The following is an 18,558-nucleotide window of genomic DNA, read 5'->3' as shown; positions in this document are numbered from 1 at the left end:
GAAAGTGGAAGTTGATAAACCTGGAGTGCAGCTAAGTAAACGTTATACACAACCGCTTTCAAAAGTGGCAAGAGCTGCGTAAAAATGCAAAAAGTCACATAATTTTGCACAAACACAACATGCTCCAGATACTGCCCACTTACTGTAACTACCTTGAACTCCAGAGTCTCCCAACTCAGGAGATACAGACACAGAACGAGATAAACGAGGGGTCTTCAGTTCTCCAACCACAGGATAGAAAGCAGCATCTGACATTGATATACATCCAAAATCTGGAGATTTGACCAGTGGATTCTCGTCTCTTTGTTGCGCTCCAACTTCTGTTTCCTCCCGATCATTTAACATACTGCTGACTGATTCTATTAATTTACAAAAAAAAATTAAAAATGTATTATATGTAATATATATATATATATATTATAGCCTCTAGGAGTGAGGCAGGCCTTGCTGTTACACCTAGACGCTAGGCTCTCTCTACAACTGCTGTGCCCTCTCCACTTTAGCAGGAGTCAGGGCGTTTACTTCGCCTGGCCCTGTCAATCAAAGTCTTGCACTGCGCTGTTGACTTCAGTATCCAGCACAGGTGTAGTCCAGGAAATTCTCTTTTGTGCTGCGAGTGCAAGACTTTAGCAGAAGTCGGGGCCAGGAGCTTATGCCACCTGGCCCTGCCTATCAAAGTGCAGAGGGCGCAAAAGTTGCAGAGAGAGCAGAGTCTCTAGGTGTAATGGCAACGCCCCCGTTGCTCCCTTAGAGGCTCATTTACATATATTAAAACATCATTTTTTGTAGCAATGCGGGCAAATATGAACATGAGACCAACACAGATGCCTCCAGGTCAGCACATGCAGTGCACATGCAACAGGTCAGCCAGTTTAAAATCTAATGCCCAAAATGTAAATGCAGCCATTTGCCCAGGGTAAAAAAATAAAAATCCTACCACTCATGGATAATAGTTTTGATTTGTTAACTACACTGCAGGAGGTCTCTCAGGACTTTACCCACTTTTGATATTCATGGAAGCCGCATTCCCTTCAGAGCTACCTACAGTAATGTTTTTATACTAAATTAAAACATGAATAAAGAAAGCAAATTCTAAATTAGTGGAAGAGGGGAGAAGAAAAGGCAGAACATAAAAGGTAACCAAAAAGAGAAAGAAAATCAATTGGAAATTGTCTGAAAATCAAATGAGGAGATACAGCTTTCTTGTTGTAATTTTATAAAATGATGAAAGGCAGGATTTCACATAACTTGAGAAATAGCACCCAATTAAGCCTATAGTACAAAGAACTTATTGGGGGGGGCGGGGGGGTTATTAAAAATACAAAATACATTAATAAAGTACATTACAAAAAGTCTTATGACATTCGGGACATTTTAAAATCTAAAATATCACCTATATGTACAGGTAGACAGACCTTTCACATGCACCATGACAAAGTATTATATACAATACATAAGTAATATGTACCCATACATTACGTTACAAGGGCAATGATTTGAAGCATTTATTGTAACCTACCATCAGTGGCTTCATTTTCAGAGGCATCCGTGTCGGTATCTATGTCGGAGTTGAGGACATGGCACTCTTCAAGTTGGGTTGGAGGAGGAGATGGGTCATTCATACTACCGACATCTGGAGCCGAAAATGGGCTAAATACAGCGGGACTAAGTCGTTCAGTTGCCAGATCTGGTCCGTTGTGCTCAGATATTTTATTACCTATATTGCAACACACGACTGTCAGCGCAGTTTATCATTTGTACTGTATAACATGAATAAGGACCAATGCACATAAATGGTCAATAGTGACAACTGAGCAGAACTGTAATAACTACTGTATTGTTCATACCATAAGATGCACCTGACCATAGGACGCTCCCTAGGTTTAGACAACAGGAGAGTAGAAAATATTTTCTTCTAATTAAAACTTAACTTGTAGTTTAAAGGGAACCTGTCACTTCCCAAAACCATCCCAAGCCGCCAGCAGTACCTGCGTGTAGCCAGCAGCGTGTTTCTGATGATGCCTTTCTTCCTGAAGGCAGATGCGGCAAAAGTACTGAAAACGTTCCTTTATCCCCTGCCGGCGCGCTCCTCCACACATGCTGGAAGTCAAGGGGACAGCGGCCTCCTTGCTTCAAGTCACGGTAACCGCGCACCCTTCGCTGTGACTGGCAGTTCAGCAAAGGCAGCCGAACTCTCCTGCATAAGCGCTGTCAGTCACCGCGAAGGGAGCACGGTTACCGTGACTTGAAGCAAGGAGGCCGCTGTCCCATTGACTTCCAGCATGTGTGGAGAAGCACGGCGGCAGGGGATAAAACAACGGTTTCAGTACTTTTGACGCATCTGCCATCGGGAAGGAAGGCATCATCAGAAACACGCTGCTGGCTACACGCAGGTACTGCTGGCGGCTTGGGATGGTTTTGGGAGGTGACAGGTTCCCTTTAATGAAGTGGAGGGGTCAATGTCACTAAGTTTATTAGGGTAGAGGGGGTTAGTAGTTTTGGTCAGCTCCTGTTAATCCTAGTGTGACATCTTTTGACCATTGGCGCTTGTAGTCAGATGATAGGAGTATAAACAGTGCAATACAGTACCCACTGTGTAGTCCTCCTCTTCTCACCGCTCCAACTCCTCCCACTGGTGACATCATCAAAAGTCCTTCAGCTACACTAGGGCCCCTTTCAGACGAGTATTCTGCGTGGGTTCAATGCGTGATGCGAATGCATTGCGCCCGCGCAGAATCCAGACCCATTCATTTCAATAGGGCTGTGTACGTGTGCATTGGTTTTCACGCATCACTTGTGCGTTGCGTGAAAAATCACAGCATGTTCTATATTCAGCGATTTTCACGCAACGCAGGCCCCATAGAAGTGAATGGAGCGGCGTAAAAATCGCATCCGCAAGCAAGTGCGGATGCTATGCGTTTTTCACAGATGGTTGCTAAGAGATGTTGTTTGCATACCTTCAGTTTTTTATCACACGTGTGCAAAACGCATTAAATTACATTGCATCCGCACAATAAAAACTGAACAAATGAACGCGATGGCAGAGAAAACTGAATTACTGTTTGCGAAATCGCTCATTTTTCACTGAACGCATTTGCAACGGATCGGGACCTAATCTGCACACGCTCGTCTGCAAGGGGCCTGTCAGCTCTTTCATGTATTTCCCTGCTGCCTACAGACCTTCAGCATGGGGAGGGAGGCGTTTCTCACAGTGCTCTCCATGATCGCTCAGCCTCCCCTCCTGTCTGCACTGATCACCTCGATCAATGTCACGCAGGGAGAGAGAGAAGTGTGCAGATACACAGCCATCTCATTCATACAGAAAAGCGCTGTATGGGTGTTCTGCTGGATCATTAAGGAAGCAGAAAGGGGGTTCTGGCACTGCTAGACCACCCTGACTGCAAACTTTAAGACACGGTCACTTTAAAGCAAAATGTTTCCTGGGAAAAAAAGTGAGTCTTTGTAATTACTAAGACTTCTTGTAACTCACACTGATACATGCATTTCATATGTTGCTTCTCCTTATATATATATTTTTGATAGTCCGTCTATGGATGTGTAGTTATTAAGGGTACTTTCACACTATGCTCACTGATGGCATTAGTAAGACTGATCAGGATCTTGATCAATCTTAAAAATGCCGGATCAGTCAAAAAAATGCATTGAAACCGTCTTTCCGGTGTCATCCGGCATTTACTTTTTTCACCTTTTTTTCGGTCTGCGCATGCGTAGATCGGAAGGACGGATCCGGCATTCCGGAATTTTGAATGCCGGATCCGGCACTAATACATTCCTATGGAAAAAAATGCTAGCATTCCGGTAAGTCTTCAGTTTTTTTTGCCGCAGATGAAACCGTCGCATGCTGCGGTTTTCTCTTTTGCCTGATCAGTCAAAACGACTGAACTGAAGACATCCTGAACGGATTAGGGTACTTTCACACTTGCGTTTTTCTTTTCCGGCATAGAGTTCCGTCAAAGGGGCTCTATACCGGAAAAGAACTGATCAGTTTTATCCCCATGCATTCTGAATGGAGAGTAATCCGTTCAGTTTGCATCAGGATGTCTTCGGTTCAGTCGTTTTGACTGATCAGGCAAAAGAGAAAACTGCAGCATGCTACGGTTTTATCTCCGGCGAAAAAAACTGAAGACTTGCCTGAATGCCGGATCCGGCATTTTTTCCCATAGAAATGTATTAGTGCCGAATCCGGCATGCGCAGACTGAAAAAAAGGTGAAAAATAAATAAATGCCGGATCCGTTTTGCCAGATAACACCGGAAAGACGGATGCGGCATTTCAATGCATTTTTCTGACTGATCAGGCATTTTTAAGACTGATAAGGATCCTGATCAGTCTTACTAATGGCATCAGTTAGCATACATTTTGCCTGATCTTGCAGGCAGTTCCGGCGTCCAAACTGCTTGCCGGATCTCTCTGCCGCAAGTGTGAAAGTACCCTAACTCTGCATTCAGAATGCATGGGGATATACCTGATCAGTTTTTTTCCGGCATTGAGCCCCTGTGACGGAACTCTATGCCGGAAAAGATAAATGCTAGTGTGAAAGTACCCTTAGTTTCTTTGACAAACTTTTTTAATCCAATGTTGCAGGTTGTAAATAGTGTTCAATTTACCTGAAGTAGCTGCATGTCCTTAGCAAAACTACATGGCTTCATTGCCTACCAGAGTTCAGCTTTTATTTTTCTAGGCCACTTTAGAGGGTAAAAAAGATGGCCTACACCTACACAACTCCTTTAAATTGAACTTAAATTTCAGAGTTCCCTAGAAGAATACATCACAAAACTCCACACTGGTCGCACCTGTCAGACAATTTTTCCACAGATTTCATTAACTGCAACACCCAGGTTGAAATTTATGAAAACAAATCCATGGGACTGAGCTTCCCGCACATGTCCTGACCACTACACAGAGCAAGGAGCTGTACTATTTCAGGTGTGCAGCGGCTCCTTCTATTAGCTGATCTGACACCCCACCAAATGAGATGTGCACGACCCGTGTATCGAAAGAACCACGACTAGGAGGAGTTGCTGGACTAGAATAAGCATCAGCCAAGTTACCCCAACCAGACAACTCCCTCTAGCTTAGCTGGACACCTTTAAAGGAAATGTATCACCAATTTTTTTTTCTGCCCATTAAAACCAAATAGTAACATTTTTTTCTAATCTCCTTTTAGTTTCTGATTACAGAATTTTTTATTCCACTTCTTGAACATGATTATGGGGGCAGCCATCTTGCCAGAACTGTTCTGAACAGCACTGAAAAAGAAAGTTGCTTTACGGCAGCCCTATGGTCCATAGACACACTGGTCAGGAGGGGACCTCATGGACTTCTATAGTAGAGTTTTCTAGGCATGCCCTGTGACTGATGCAGAGGTGATTGTACAAGGAAAGAATAGATAAGCTTTGACAATCACCTATTGTGAATGATGGATCCTGTCTTATCTGCCATTCTAATCCTGGCTGTAATGATATCACCTCTATGTATAGATAAGCAGGTAACTGCAGTAAAGTGATCTGTACAGACCAAGTACTGGTGTCTAGTATTAGGCTTAGTGGCCAGTGCGAAAACTGAAGGATGTTATGGTAATTGGCGTAGAAAATAAAAATAACCACCAATTATTCTTTTTTACAAATCTTAAATATAAAACATGATTTAAAAAATAGGTCCTTTTCTGATGACACATTTCCTTTAAAGGGGTTGTCCAGGTTCAGAGCTGAACCTTGACAGCCCTCCATTTTCACCCAGGCAGCCCCCCTCACATGAGCATCGGAGCAGTTCATGCTCCGATGCTCTCCTTTGCCCTGCGCTAAATTGCACAGGGCAAAGGCATTTTTCTGAGTTCCGGTGACGTACCGGGCTCTCTATGGGGCTGACAGGAACCCCGGTGACGTCACCGGCACTGATGGGCGGGATTTGGCTCTGCCCTAGCCAGTAAAACGGCTAGGGCAGAGCTAAAGCCCGCCCCTCAGAAGTTACCGCCCGGCAGTGTGTTATTGAAAACACAAGAGCCCGTGCCCTGCGCGATCTAGCGCAGGGCACTGGAGCGCATCGGAGCATGAGATGCTCCGATGCTAGGCTCAGGGGGGCTGCCGGGGTGAAAATAAGGGTATGTCCGGGTTCAGCTCTGAACCTGGACAACCCCTTTAAGTAGGACCAGAGTCTCTCACATTCTGCATGACTTCTAACAAACAGCCAAAACTTAGCTCTTAAAAAGGAGAATCCCATCATACAAAGTGCAGACATATCGCTAGGCTATGCCATTGATTTATCATCCGACACCTTGGACCGACCACGAGAATGAAGGGGATGCTGTGGAATACACACCTGTTTGTGCATCAGAGCAGCCCACAGCTTCGGTCTTGGTTCCATCGGCCTCTAATATTTGTGCAGCATTAGACTCTATCCCCTGCTGTCTTTCCTGGCTTTGAGAGGTAACAGAGACGCATTGTATGCTAGAGATCGGGGATGCCGGGGCTGAACGAGATGTCTCAGAAAAGCAATGCGTCTCATTTACTGCAGCTGCCACTTTTACATTAGAATGACTAAAGTTGAACAAGTCTTGACCAGTGATGGTGAGAGATGCCGGATGGCTGGAGGCAGAGTTTTCCCAGGCGTCCTGTGAGCTTCCTTTACAAAACGGGCCATTTGTCAATGGAGATGCTAAACCATTGAGCTGATGTGGACTTTGCCCATGACTGTCAATCACAATAGTAGACTTGGGGTATTTCCAGAGGTAGTCGAAGTTCTTGGATGTAGAGTGACTGGTACTAATGGCATCTGATGCGTACGTCCCATGAGGATTAGTTGGTATGGAGGGGGAGATCAGGCCATTCACTGGCATGTCGCAATTCAGACCTAAGAGGACAAATGTCAGACATTAGGCTAACTTATTATGACAACTTCTGGATAAATGCCTCTTCTATAGCATGCAGTATAGGGGGCCGTACACTAATTATTGTGCTGAGAAGCAGTTATAGATCAAAGCTGAGCTTGTGGATGTGCGATCTAATTATTTTCTCTTTTTTTGAACTTCTGGATACTTTAATTATAAACTAATAGTTAAAAAAAAATTTAAAAATGAAACGTTAATTGCTGCATGATGGAATTAAAGGTATAATAAAGCTTCCCAGCCAACAGTAACCAATCCAGAAGAGGATCGGCAGCACCACATAGGGTACCTTCACACGTGTTGAATTCGTCATAGACAAACCCAACCTGTAGTTACTGAGTGATCTGCGGCAGAAATACTAGGCCGAGACTCTGATGGGCAGTTTGAGGCCGTAGATTTGACAGCTTTTTCTGTGAGGAATCAGTGAGAATAAGTTGAATGTCACTTATTTTCACACGTGGAATTGCTGAGAGATTTAAAAAGCCCGAGTTCACCTTTTGCTTGCTGAGGAAATATTACAAGAGAATTATTTGTGTAAACCGGTTCCACCAATTGAGGCAGCTGTTTCAGTCCTGAGGCGCTGGATAATGGAGGCGGACCAGAGCTTCCAAAGTGATTGTTTGTCTCCATGTCTACAAAGCAAAAGGAGTTAAGAGTTAAAAGATATAAAAAGATCACATAATAACTTTAACGAACAATTACTTTCAATATGAATGATTTAGGACATGCCTAATGGTGCCTACCCGAGAAGAACTCTTAAAGGGGTTCTCCGCTTTCGACAATCCCTACTTGGTAGAAGGTTCCCTCCACAATGAGCAGACAAAGTGCCCCCTGCTAGTAATAGGCTCATCACTGGGGGGAAACCTGCCGATAAGTTTTCCATTTCCCTGCAGCATCACCACAGGTGAAACAAAGCATTACACAGCGCACGTTCAAGTGAATGGGCTGACCAATTAAAGGGGCTGTCCGGTTCAAAGTTAAACTCACCCAGGCAGCCCTTCCGAGATGAGCATTGGACCATTTCAAGCTCTGCTGCTCTGCCTTGCCCTGAACTGCAGAGGGAAAGGGCTTTTTCATTAGATCCAGTGACATACTGGGTCTCTGCTAGGCAGAGGCTTCAACCTAGCAGTGTTCCCCAGTGATGTCGCCACCATTAATGGGCGGGCTCTAGAACTGCTCCAGCGGTGTAAATTTGTAAACACAAATGCTCTAATGCTCATCTCAGAGGGGCTGCCTGAGTGAAGAAGGGTTCAGAGCTGACCCTTTAAAGAGGATGTCCCATTTACTATATTGATGACCCACCCTCAGGATAGGTTATCCATATCAGATCGGCGAGGGCCTGACTGCCTATTCACTTGAATAGGATGGAGCAGTCCCACTGAAGTGAGTAGGATGGAGGAGCTGTAACTACACTGCTCACTGCTGTGATGTCAACAGTGGAGAGAGGGCAGCGGCAGAACAGCTGAGCGGCGGCGGTATCGGCAATCAGGCCCTCGCCAATCTGATAAAAATGAAAACTCCTTTTTCGATTCATAATATTAAAAAAACAAAAAAAAAACAGGTTATTTATTGTGAAAAAACAATTGTCTGTAAAAAATTGTCTGTCTTGCAAGAATTGTCATTGTCTGTAAACTTGTCTTAAGGTGGCCATGCACATAAAAGTAAAGTCGGTCGGAATGGCAGATTTCGGCCATTCCAGCCGACTGTCATTTGAAAAACTAGGGCAAACAAGCATTCGCAATTGCCACCGGCAGACTCCTGTCTGCCGAAAATGCAATCCCCCCCATGCCGGAAAACTTTGGCGGTTCATTGGCTGAAACTGCATGTTGATGGCATGATCGGCTGAATTTAGCCGATCACCTGCCATTGTGCTCAAGGACCAGGAAGTCCGCCTTGTCGGGCAGTTTAGTTGTTGGGACCATTTGTACGGCCGATCATTATCGCAAATGTATAGACAACTTTATTTAAAAAAAAAAAAAACATTAATATTAATAAAAATAATTAAATTATCAAATTGTACCAATAAAAACTAGTGCCCAGTCCACATAAAAACGCTGACTGAAAAGTAAAATAAATAAATAAATTATATATATATATTTAAAGAAAAAACACACAGGCGGCACCACCCTTAGTATATGGGTGCAAAATCCAAGGACGGCAGCAGGTGCTTACCCCGTGTTGTAGATACAAAAATTGGACTGCACTCCCAGCAATTCGTGAAGAAAATCTTAATTTATTCACCCATCTATGGCAAAGCGACGTTTCGGCTCCAACTGAGCCTTTCTCAAGCCTTGAGAAAGGCTCAGTTGGAGCCGAAACATCGCTTTGCCATAGATGGGTGAATAAATTAAGATTTTCTTCACGAATTGCTGGGAGTGCAGTCCAATTTTTGTATCTATCTATCTATCTATCTATATATATATATTATAATATAATATATTATAAGGACATAAACCTGGTATCCCTGTAATTATACTGACCTGCAGAACAAATTCACCTTGTAATTTTCACCACAAAGTGAAACCGTTAACTGAAATCCAAAATAACAATGGCAGAAATGTGTCATTCCACCGCAATTTTTTTTTTACAGGTCTCAAGTAAATTATATAGATCAGAAATTGTGCCATAAAAATAAAAAAATCATTCACAGATTGCGGACATTTTCAAACACATAATTTGACCTGTAGTGTGGATTGTAGCAAGGATGGATGCAGCGCCAGAAGTGCGGCCATCGGGAGGGATGCGGGTGATGGGGAGCGGGGTAAGTATAACTTGTATGAGGTGCCCGGACATTTTTTATGGGGGGGGGGGGGGGGGGGGGGCATTATAGGTGTTTGATAACTCTTTTAAAACCTTTATAATGAAAAAGTAATTTCATTTTCCACTATACTTTCTATGGCAGTTATTTATGGTTTTCAAAATCTCCGCTTGCTGTCATTCAACGGGAACCTTCATTTTAATCTCAGGCATAGAAATCTGCCTTGGTCATGTGATGGTTACCAGGTGCCTGACATGATCATAAAAATGGGGGCCCCATCCATACCCCATGGAGCCTCCTGAATTAAACAAGCCCCTCAGGCACTCGGACAGACGGTCCATTCATTTATTTGGGGGTTCTGGAGATAGCCTAGTCTGATCATGTCCGTGAAGAATCCAGGTCTCCGTTTTTGGCTCTCCGTGTGCAATCCATATTCCACAGACACTGCTAGGCTGAAAATCAGTTTTTAGGGCATCTCCTACCTACGGTCCATGAAAACCACGATCCAAATAGGATGTGCGAAAACACCGATTAAAGGGAACCTGTCACCTCCAAAAAACATCCCAAGCCGGCAGCAGTACCTGAGAGTAGCCGGCCTCAGTACCTGAGAGTAGCCGGCCTCAGTACCTGAGAGTAGCCGGCAGCGTGTTTGTAACGGTCATTTTCTTCCTGCAGGCAGATGAAGCAAAAGCTGTAAAAACGTTCTTTAATCCCCTGCTGGCGCGCTTCTCCACAAATGCTTGAAGTCACAGAGGCAGCGGTGTCCTTGCTTCAAGTCACGGTAACCACGCCCCCTTCCCTGCCCCTTTGCTGTGATTGGCAGCGCTTATGCACGACAGTTCGGCTGGCTTTGCCGAACAGCCGGCTGTCAGTCACAGCGAAGGGGACGTGGTTACCATGACTTGCAGCAAGGACACCGCTGCCTTCGTGACTTCAAGCCTGACTAGAGAAGCGCGCCGGCAGGGGATTAAAAGAAGTTTTTACAGCTTTTGCTTCATCTACCTGCAGGAAGAAAATGATCGTTACTAACACGCTGCCGGCTACTCTCAGGTACTGCTGCCGGCTACTCTAAGGTACTGCTGCCGGCTACTCTAAGGTACTGCTGCCGGCTACTCTAAGGTACTGCTGCCGGCTACTCTAAGGTACTGCTGCCGGCTACTCTAAGGTACTGCTGCCGGCTACTCTAAGGTACTGCTGCTGGCTACTCTAAGGTACTGCTGCCGGCTTGCGATGTTTTTTGGAGGTGACAGGTTCCCTTTAAAGTCAATGGTACGTGTGCCGTCCATCGAGACTACAGACATGTGAAAGAGGGCTCAGAAACGACTGTTTCTTTATGGGATGCCTGTACACAGACAGGTGTAGATGACTATGCTTTCTTATACAGTCTTGGCATCAAGCAAATGGGCTCTATGGAAATCCTGAGTGTAATGCATAAAGGCAATAGGCTTAGATGCAGAGATGTGACCTGTCTGCCTGTAGCAGTGGTGGCGAACCTATGGCACGGGTGCCAGGGGCAGCACTCAGAGCCCTCTCTGTGGGCACCCGCACCCTGGATAAAGTCTATGGTGTACCAATATGCCTTAGGCTACTTTCACACCTGCGTTTAGGTGCGGATCCGTCTGGTATCTGCACAGACGGATACGCACCTATAATGCAAACAATGGTATCCGTTCAGAACGGATCCGTTTGCATTACCATGAACAAAAAAACAAAAACAAAAAATTATCATTGTTTATGATAATGCAAACAAATGATCAGTTTTGACTTACATTGAAAGTCAACGGGGGACGGATCAGTTTGAAAATTTTGCCATATTGTGTCAACTTCAAACGGATCCGTCCCCATTCTGGTGTCCGCCTGCTGAGCGGAGCGGAGGACAAACGGTGCCAGACTGATGCATTCTGAGCGGATCCGCATCCACTCAGAATGCATTGGGGCAGTACGGATACGTTCGGGGCCGCTTGTGAGAGCCTTCAAACGGAACTCACAAGCGGAGCCTCGAACGCTAGTGTGAAAGTAGCCCGACGCTGGGTTCACACCTGAGCGTTTTAGAGAGCGTTCAAACGTGCTGTAAAACGCTCAACACATGAAAACCAATGCTTCCCTATGGCCCTGGTTCACACTTGAGCGTTTTACAGCGCGTTTGAACGCTCTGAAAAACGCTTTACGTTAAAAAAAGTTCTTGAGCTTCTTCAGGGCGTTTTGTCACGCGGTCCCGTACATAGACTTTCGGGAACGCGCGACAATGGGCGTTCGCTTGTCTCTGTATGCGCGATTGTAAACGCCGGTACAATCGTGCATACAGAGCGCTCCTTTCAGAACGCTCAGGTGTGAACCGTATGAACAGCACAGGCAGAGCACTGAATGCAGGCAGGATATTATAGCTAAGTGATAAAGTACATGGAGGATATACTATACTGGACTGTGGCATTCAGGTTACATTGCCGTGTTGGCACTTTGCGATAAATAAGTGGGTTGTAGTTTGGGCACTCGGTCTGTAAAAGGTTCGCCATCACTGGGCATATACTCTAGCTGCAGAAGGCACTGCTGGCAATATCATGGACTATGAGACTCACTAATGATTATGATGTGTATGGCATCCAACTACTTCACCACTTTACAGACGTGACATTCTTACAGGATGTGGACACTTTTGCAACCTCATCTTACTACCAACTGACAGGAGGGGAACCACACACGGCTGCAGGATCAGACTAACCACCATGGAGACACATCGGTCTGCGGAGGGGGGGCATACAGAGGTTGCGCTACATTTTTTTCTGGAAGAGTAAAGATACTCCTCTTACCATTTTTGAGGAGTATTTTTAGCTGATGAGGAGTACAAAAGTTACAGTAATTCAAATGGTTAATACGAAGGCCTACGTAACATTAAGGGGTTACTATTTATGCAGGAAAACCATTACTAGTACTGTATCTAGAACTGTCTTCCATGCATAAATAGCAAATTTAGACAATTTTAAATTTAGCTGGGTCACTGTTGCGCTGAGGGGGTCGGCACCACTGAGGCCACTGTTGCGCTGAGGGGGTCGGCACCACTGAGGCCACTGTTGCGCTGAGGGGGTCGGCACCACTGAGGCCACTGTTGCGCTGAGGGGGTCGGCACCACTGAGGCCACTGTTGCGCTGAGGGGGTCGGCACCACTGAGGCCACTGTTGCGCTGAGGGGGTCGGCACCACTGAGGCCACTGTTGCGCTGAGGGGGTCGGCACCACTGAGGCCACTGTTGCAATGATTTTATGAGGTTTAAAGGGGTTATCCTAAGATCGATATTTATCACCTGTCGTTAGAGGACCCCTCACTAATGTTGAGCGAACTTGTAAGTTCGGCGTCTAAAGTTCAGGTTATCGAAGTATCCCGTTATGGATTCTATATTCCATTATGGATTCTATATTCCAGAACGGGATTCTTTGATAACTCGAACCCAAACTTTAGACGCCGAACTTAAAACACAAGTTCGCTCAACACTACCCCTCACCTTTCCTGATTTGTCTGTTTTGGTAACTACTTGCACTCCCCATGTAATAACAATCCTGGAGCATCTATTCTTATGACCTTATGTTGCACCATTCCTCTGTTATTCCTGGTATTAGTTATGAATGACTTGCTAGCAGTTTGCAGTGAAGGTCCAGATGGGGGTGTCACTGCACAGCCTGATATTATTCAATCAGTGCTGTCAACTGGTAACATCCAGCTGGACCTTTATTGCAGACTACTAGCAATTCGTTCATAAGTTCTAGTAGGAATAATAGAGGAATGGTACAATATAGAGTCACAAGAATTGACTCCCCAGAATTGTTATTGCATGTCGTTACTAAAACAGACATGTCCCCTTCAAGTACATGATCGCTGGGGGCCCCACCTTCGTTACCAGGTTGTAGTGTTCTCTGGGTCAAGAATGGATAAGTAAATAGTGTTGATCTTGGGACAATCCCTTTCATTTTTGCTGCTGTTTCTGTGCCGCTGGTTACTGGGGTTTGCCATCCATCACGTGGCCATTGCTGCCCACCAAAGTTACGTCCTTGTAGATGAGCTCTCAGGTGGGTATGTCGGTGCCACCGGGGCTGTTGGTAGACTCTGAAGAGACCTGAGGCACTGGCGGAGCAGGACACAGGCACAATGGATGGTGGTACATGCTGGTGCCAAGGGCACAAGCGAAAGACCCGGGCACAGTCACTTGTTGTGGATCTAGGTGACGTCATCACGCAGTGATAACCACTGATCTAGGGTGCAGCAACCTTTGGCACTCCAGCGCTGCTGTGAAACTAAAACTCCCAGCATGCACACTTGCTCAGCTGTTCTTGTAACTCCCAGAGAAGTGAAAGGAGGATACTGGGAGTTGTAGTTTCAGAACAGCTGGAGTGCCGGAGGTTGCTGATCCCTGATCTAGAGGCTGTCATTTTGTGTTATGCTTGATCTTGCTATAAAGGGGAGTTCGTCTTCCATGACCAGGTTGCCCTATCTCATGCCACAAAATTGCCACCACCGCTGTGGTTATTGGATTATTCCGTTTTACAGCGAAGACTTCATGCGCTTGGCAGAGGGACTGTATGTCCTATAAGCAGGAGACTGAAGAACTTAGCCACTTTTCCTCACTGCTGAGTGCGGTAGTGAAGACGGTCCCCTAGACCTTCTATTGAGGCCGTCTTCAGTACCGCACTCAGCAGGGAGGAGAGACGGCGCTCGGGTGAAATTAGAGAGGAGAACAAGGCGCTCAGATCGGGACCCCCACTATATTTCACAGCAAGCCCACTTACCCCGCCAGTGAGTATTGCGCGCCTCCTTCCTCACTTCAGAGCGGTGTGCCATAAGCTCTAGCAGCCGGCTCACACTGACCAATCACAAAGCTCCTCACTGTAAGGAGCCTTGTTATTGGTTGTTTCAGGCAGCATTGCTGCGCTTCCCGTGCAGTTCACAGCGCTCACTGCGCTGATGAATGGCAGGGAAAAGTCTAAGGCGTATTGTGTACGCCTTAGACTTTTTCCAGGGAGTAAAATGGCCTGAACAGGCGTCTATGACGCTTGTACAGGCGTTGTTGCGACCTCTGGGTACATACATTCACGGTTTTGGTTTTAAATCGAGTCTCTTTGTAAAATTGCTTCATCTATACACTTCTTGTATCCAGGGGTTATGACCACCCTGCAATCCAACAGCAGTGGTCGTGCTTCCAAATTACACAATAAAATGCCGGTCCCCCCTGGTAGTCACAGATCACCGTAAACCAAAAATCTAACCTTTAATATTTCCTAAAATAATTTGTAACAGAATCCCCATAGATAGTATAACAAACCATAAATAAATCTCTATAGCCTTGAAACAGGAGGTGGAAGAATAATATCCTAAAGGTTGGGAGCACAGGAGTGCGCACAGGCCGCTGCTATTCCCTAGTGTGGAAGAACGACCACCACTGCTGGTATACAGAATGGTCGGATACAAGCAGTGTATAATGTGATGGAAAAATGAATCATGTAAAGGAAGCAATATGGACAGTCACAATACATTAGTGAGTGCCTTGTGTTAAATTCCTCTACATGATAAATACCATTTGTTGAAGTGAAGACGACCCCTTTAAGCCTAGGATATTCCCTACTACAGGTCCAGGGAGAAGTTTAGGATATTCCCTACTACGGGCCCAGGGAGAAGTTTAGGATATTCCCTACTACGGGCCCAGGGAGAAGTTTAGGATATTCCCTACTACGGGCCCAGGGAGAAGTTTAGGATATTCCCTACTACGGGCCCAGGGAGAAGTTTAGGATATTCCCTACTACGGGCCCAGGGAGAAGTTTAGGATATTCCCTACTACGGGCCCAGGGAGAAGTTTAGGATATTCCCTACTACGGGCCCAGGGAGAAGTTTAGGATATTCCCTACTACGGGCCCAGGGAGAAGTTTAGGATATTCCCTACTACGGGCCCAGGGAGAAGTTTAGGATATTCCCTACTACGGGCCCAGGGAGAAGTTTAGGATATTCCCTACTACGGGCCCAGGGAGAAGTTTAGGATATTCCCTACTACGGGTCCAGGGAGAAGTTTAGGATATTCCCTACTACGGGTCCAGGGAGAAGTTTAGGATATTCCCTACTACGGGTCCAGGGAGAAGTTTAGGATATTCCCTACTACGGGTCCAGGGAGAAGTTTAGGATATTCCCTACTACGGGTCCAGGGAGAAGTTTAGGATATTCCCTACTACGGGTCCAGGGAGAAGTTTAGGATATTCCCTACTACGGGTCCAGGGAGAAGTTTAGGATATTCCCTACTACGGGTCCAGGGAGAAGTTTAGGATATTCCCTACTACGGGTCCAGGGAGAAGTTTAGGATATTCCCTACTACGGGTCCAGGGAGAAGTTTAGGATATTCCCTACTACGGGTCCAGGGAGAAGTTTAGGATATTCCCTACTACGGGTCCAGGGAGAAGTTTAGGATATTCCCTACTACGGGTCCAGGGAGAAGTTTAGGATATTCCCTACTACGGGTCCAGGGAGAAGTTTAGGATATTCCCTACTACGGGTCCAGGGAGAAGTTTAGGATATTCCCTACTACGGGTCCAGGGAGAAGTTTAGGATATTCCCTACTACGGGTCCAGGGAGAAGTTTAGGATATTCCCTACTACGGGTCCAGGGAGAAGTTTAGGATATTCCCTACTACGGGTCCAGGGAGAAGTTTAGGATATTCCCTACTACGGGTCCAGGGAGAAGTTTAGGATATTCCCTACTACGGGTCCAGGGAGAAGTTTAGGATATTCCCTACTACGGGTCCAGGGAGAAGTTTAGGATATTCCCTACTACGGGTCCAGGGAGAAGTTTAGGATATTCCCTACTACGGGTCCAGGGAGAAGTTTAGGATATTCCCTACTACGGGTCCAGGGAGAAGTTTAGGATATTCCCTACTACGGGTCCAGGGAGAAGTTTAGGATATTCCCTACTACGGGTCCAGGGAGAAGTTTAGGATATTCCCTACTACGGGTCCAGGGAGAAGTTTAGGATATTCCCTACTACGGGTCCAGGGAGAAGTTTAGGATATTCCCTACTACGGGTCCAGGGAGAAGTTTAGGATATTCCCTACTACGGGTCCAGGGAGAAGTTTAGGATATTCCCTACTACGGGTCCAGGGAGAAGTTTAGGATATTCCCTACTACGGGTCCAGGGAGAAGTTTAGGATATTCCCTACTACGGGTCCAGGGAGAAGTTTAGGATATTCCCTACTACGGGTCCAGGGAGAAGTTTAGGATATTCCCTACTACGGGTCCAGGGAGAAGTTTAGGATATTCCCTACTACGGGTCCAGGGAGAAGTTTAGGATATTCCCTACTACGGGTCCAGGGAGAAGTTTAGGATATTCCCTACTACGGGTCCAGGGAGAAGTTTAGGATATTCCCTACTACGGGTCCAGGGAGAAGTTTAGGATATTCACTACTACGGGTCCAGGGAGAAGTTTAGGATCTTCACTACTACAGGTCCAGGGAGAAGTTTAGGATCTTCCCTACTACAGGTCCAGGGAGAAGTTTAGGATCTTCCCTACTACAGGTCCAGGGAGAAGTTTAGGATCTTCCCTACTACAGGTCCAGGGAGAAGTTTAGGATATTCCCTACTACAGGTCCAGGGAGAAGTTTAGGATATTTAGTACAGGTCCAGGGAGAAGTTTAGGATATTTAGTACAGGTCCAGGGAGAAGTTTAGGATATTTAGTACAGGTCCAGGGAGAAGTTTAGGATATTTAGTACAGGTCCAGGGAGAAGTTTAGGATATTTAGTACAGGTCCAGGGAGAAGTTTAGGATATTTAGTACAGGTCCAGGGAGAAGTTTAGGATATTTAGTACAGGTCCAGGGAGAAGTTTAGGATATTTAGTACAGGTCCAGGGAGAAGTTTAGGATATTTAGTACAGGTCCAGGGAGAAGTTTAGGATATTCACTACTACAGGTCCAGGGATAAGTTTAGGATCTTCACTACTACAGGTCCAGGGATAAGTTTAGGATCTTCACTACTACAGGTCCAGGGATAAGTTTAGGATCTTCACTACTACAGGTCCAGGGATAAGTTTAGGATCTTCACTACTACAGGTCCAGGGATAAGTCCTGGGATATACAGATGATATCCAGTACACAGGCTCCAGGGCGCCTGAAACAATGGGAACCTTCCTGGGGATTTAAATGCAGGGCTGAGCTCCATTTGCTTCTCGGATGAATCACTCACATATCGGAGGGAGAAACTGTTCAATCATAAAATGGAGCGAGCAGGTGACGAGCGGCGGGAGCGCACGGTGCAGTACAGCCATATTAATGATGGGATTATTAGCAGGAGGCCATTACAGTCAGTGTGGCCTTACACCGGGTGCGGGGGCTCCTCTCCCCGCGGACTCTCCATCATCACATAAAGAACTTGATGAAGTGGCCGCTCCGGGGACCTGTCCCTGACTCCGCCGCAGTGAAGTCACTGGGGCCTACACTCCCCTCTGAAGCCCCGGGGTCTCCCGCGTCACTCCCCGGCTGCCCGTACTCACCTGAAGCCGCCAGAGAGCGGTGTAAGTGGCGCTAGTCGCGGCCTGTTCTCACATGGTCCCCGGCCTGGCCTGGGGGAGGTAGCAGGACGAAGCCGCGGCTCCGGGGGTTGGAAGCTGAGTGTGTGAGAGCGAGGCAGGAAGTGCTGGCGTAGGCCGCGCGGTCCTAGAGGAGCCGGCTGTACTCCAGGCTCACAACTTGTCCCATAGGCTGTGGATGTGAGAGGAGCGTCCCTCCAGAGTGGAGTGTGCACTCACTTGTTATCGAGGCTTCATGGAACATCTGTAGATAGAGTCATATGTTATCGGGAAATGTTAGGACCTCACCTCAGAAATCACAGGGCCCTGGCACAATGAGAGTGGCCCTATCTACCTCTAATTAAAGTTATG

General features: G+C 46.2%; 1 protein-coding gene across 4 annotated transcripts in view; it reads right to left on the bottom strand.

Moving 5' to 3' along the window:
- The window catches only part of BAZ2A (bromodomain adjacent to zinc finger domain 2A), an 82,513-nt gene extending 64,206 nt beyond the window's left edge, over positions 1-18,307 (bottom strand). For 2 of the 4 annotated variants that reach the window (XM_044287293.1, XM_044287295.1), the window contains exons 1-5: positions 18,172-18,307; positions 7,398-7,535; positions 6,339-6,869; positions 1,520-1,717; positions 144-359 (exon numbers count right to left, since the gene is read on the bottom strand). In XM_044287293.1, the coding sequence (XP_044143228.1) occupies positions 144-359; positions 1,520-1,717; positions 6,339-6,869; positions 7,398-7,533 (1,081 nt within the window). In that variant the 5' untranslated portion in view covers positions 7,534-7,535; positions 18,172-18,307. The remainder of the gene's footprint in view (positions 1-143; positions 360-1,519; positions 1,718-6,338; positions 6,870-7,397; positions 7,536-18,171) is intronic. The other 2 variants (XM_044287294.1, XM_044287296.1) reach the window with 1 other exon arrangement.
- Positions 18,308-18,558: the final 251 nt, after the last annotated feature.

The sequence above is a fragment of the Bufo gargarizans genome, chromosome 3 (genome assembly GCF_014858855.1).
Source record: "Bufo gargarizans isolate SCDJY-AF-19 chromosome 3, ASM1485885v1, whole genome shotgun sequence".
Lineage (NCBI taxonomy): Eukaryota > Metazoa > Chordata > Amphibia > Anura > Bufonidae > Bufo > Bufo gargarizans.
Note: the sequence above shows the minus strand (reverse complement) of the source record. Positions and strands in the feature narration are given on the sequence as shown.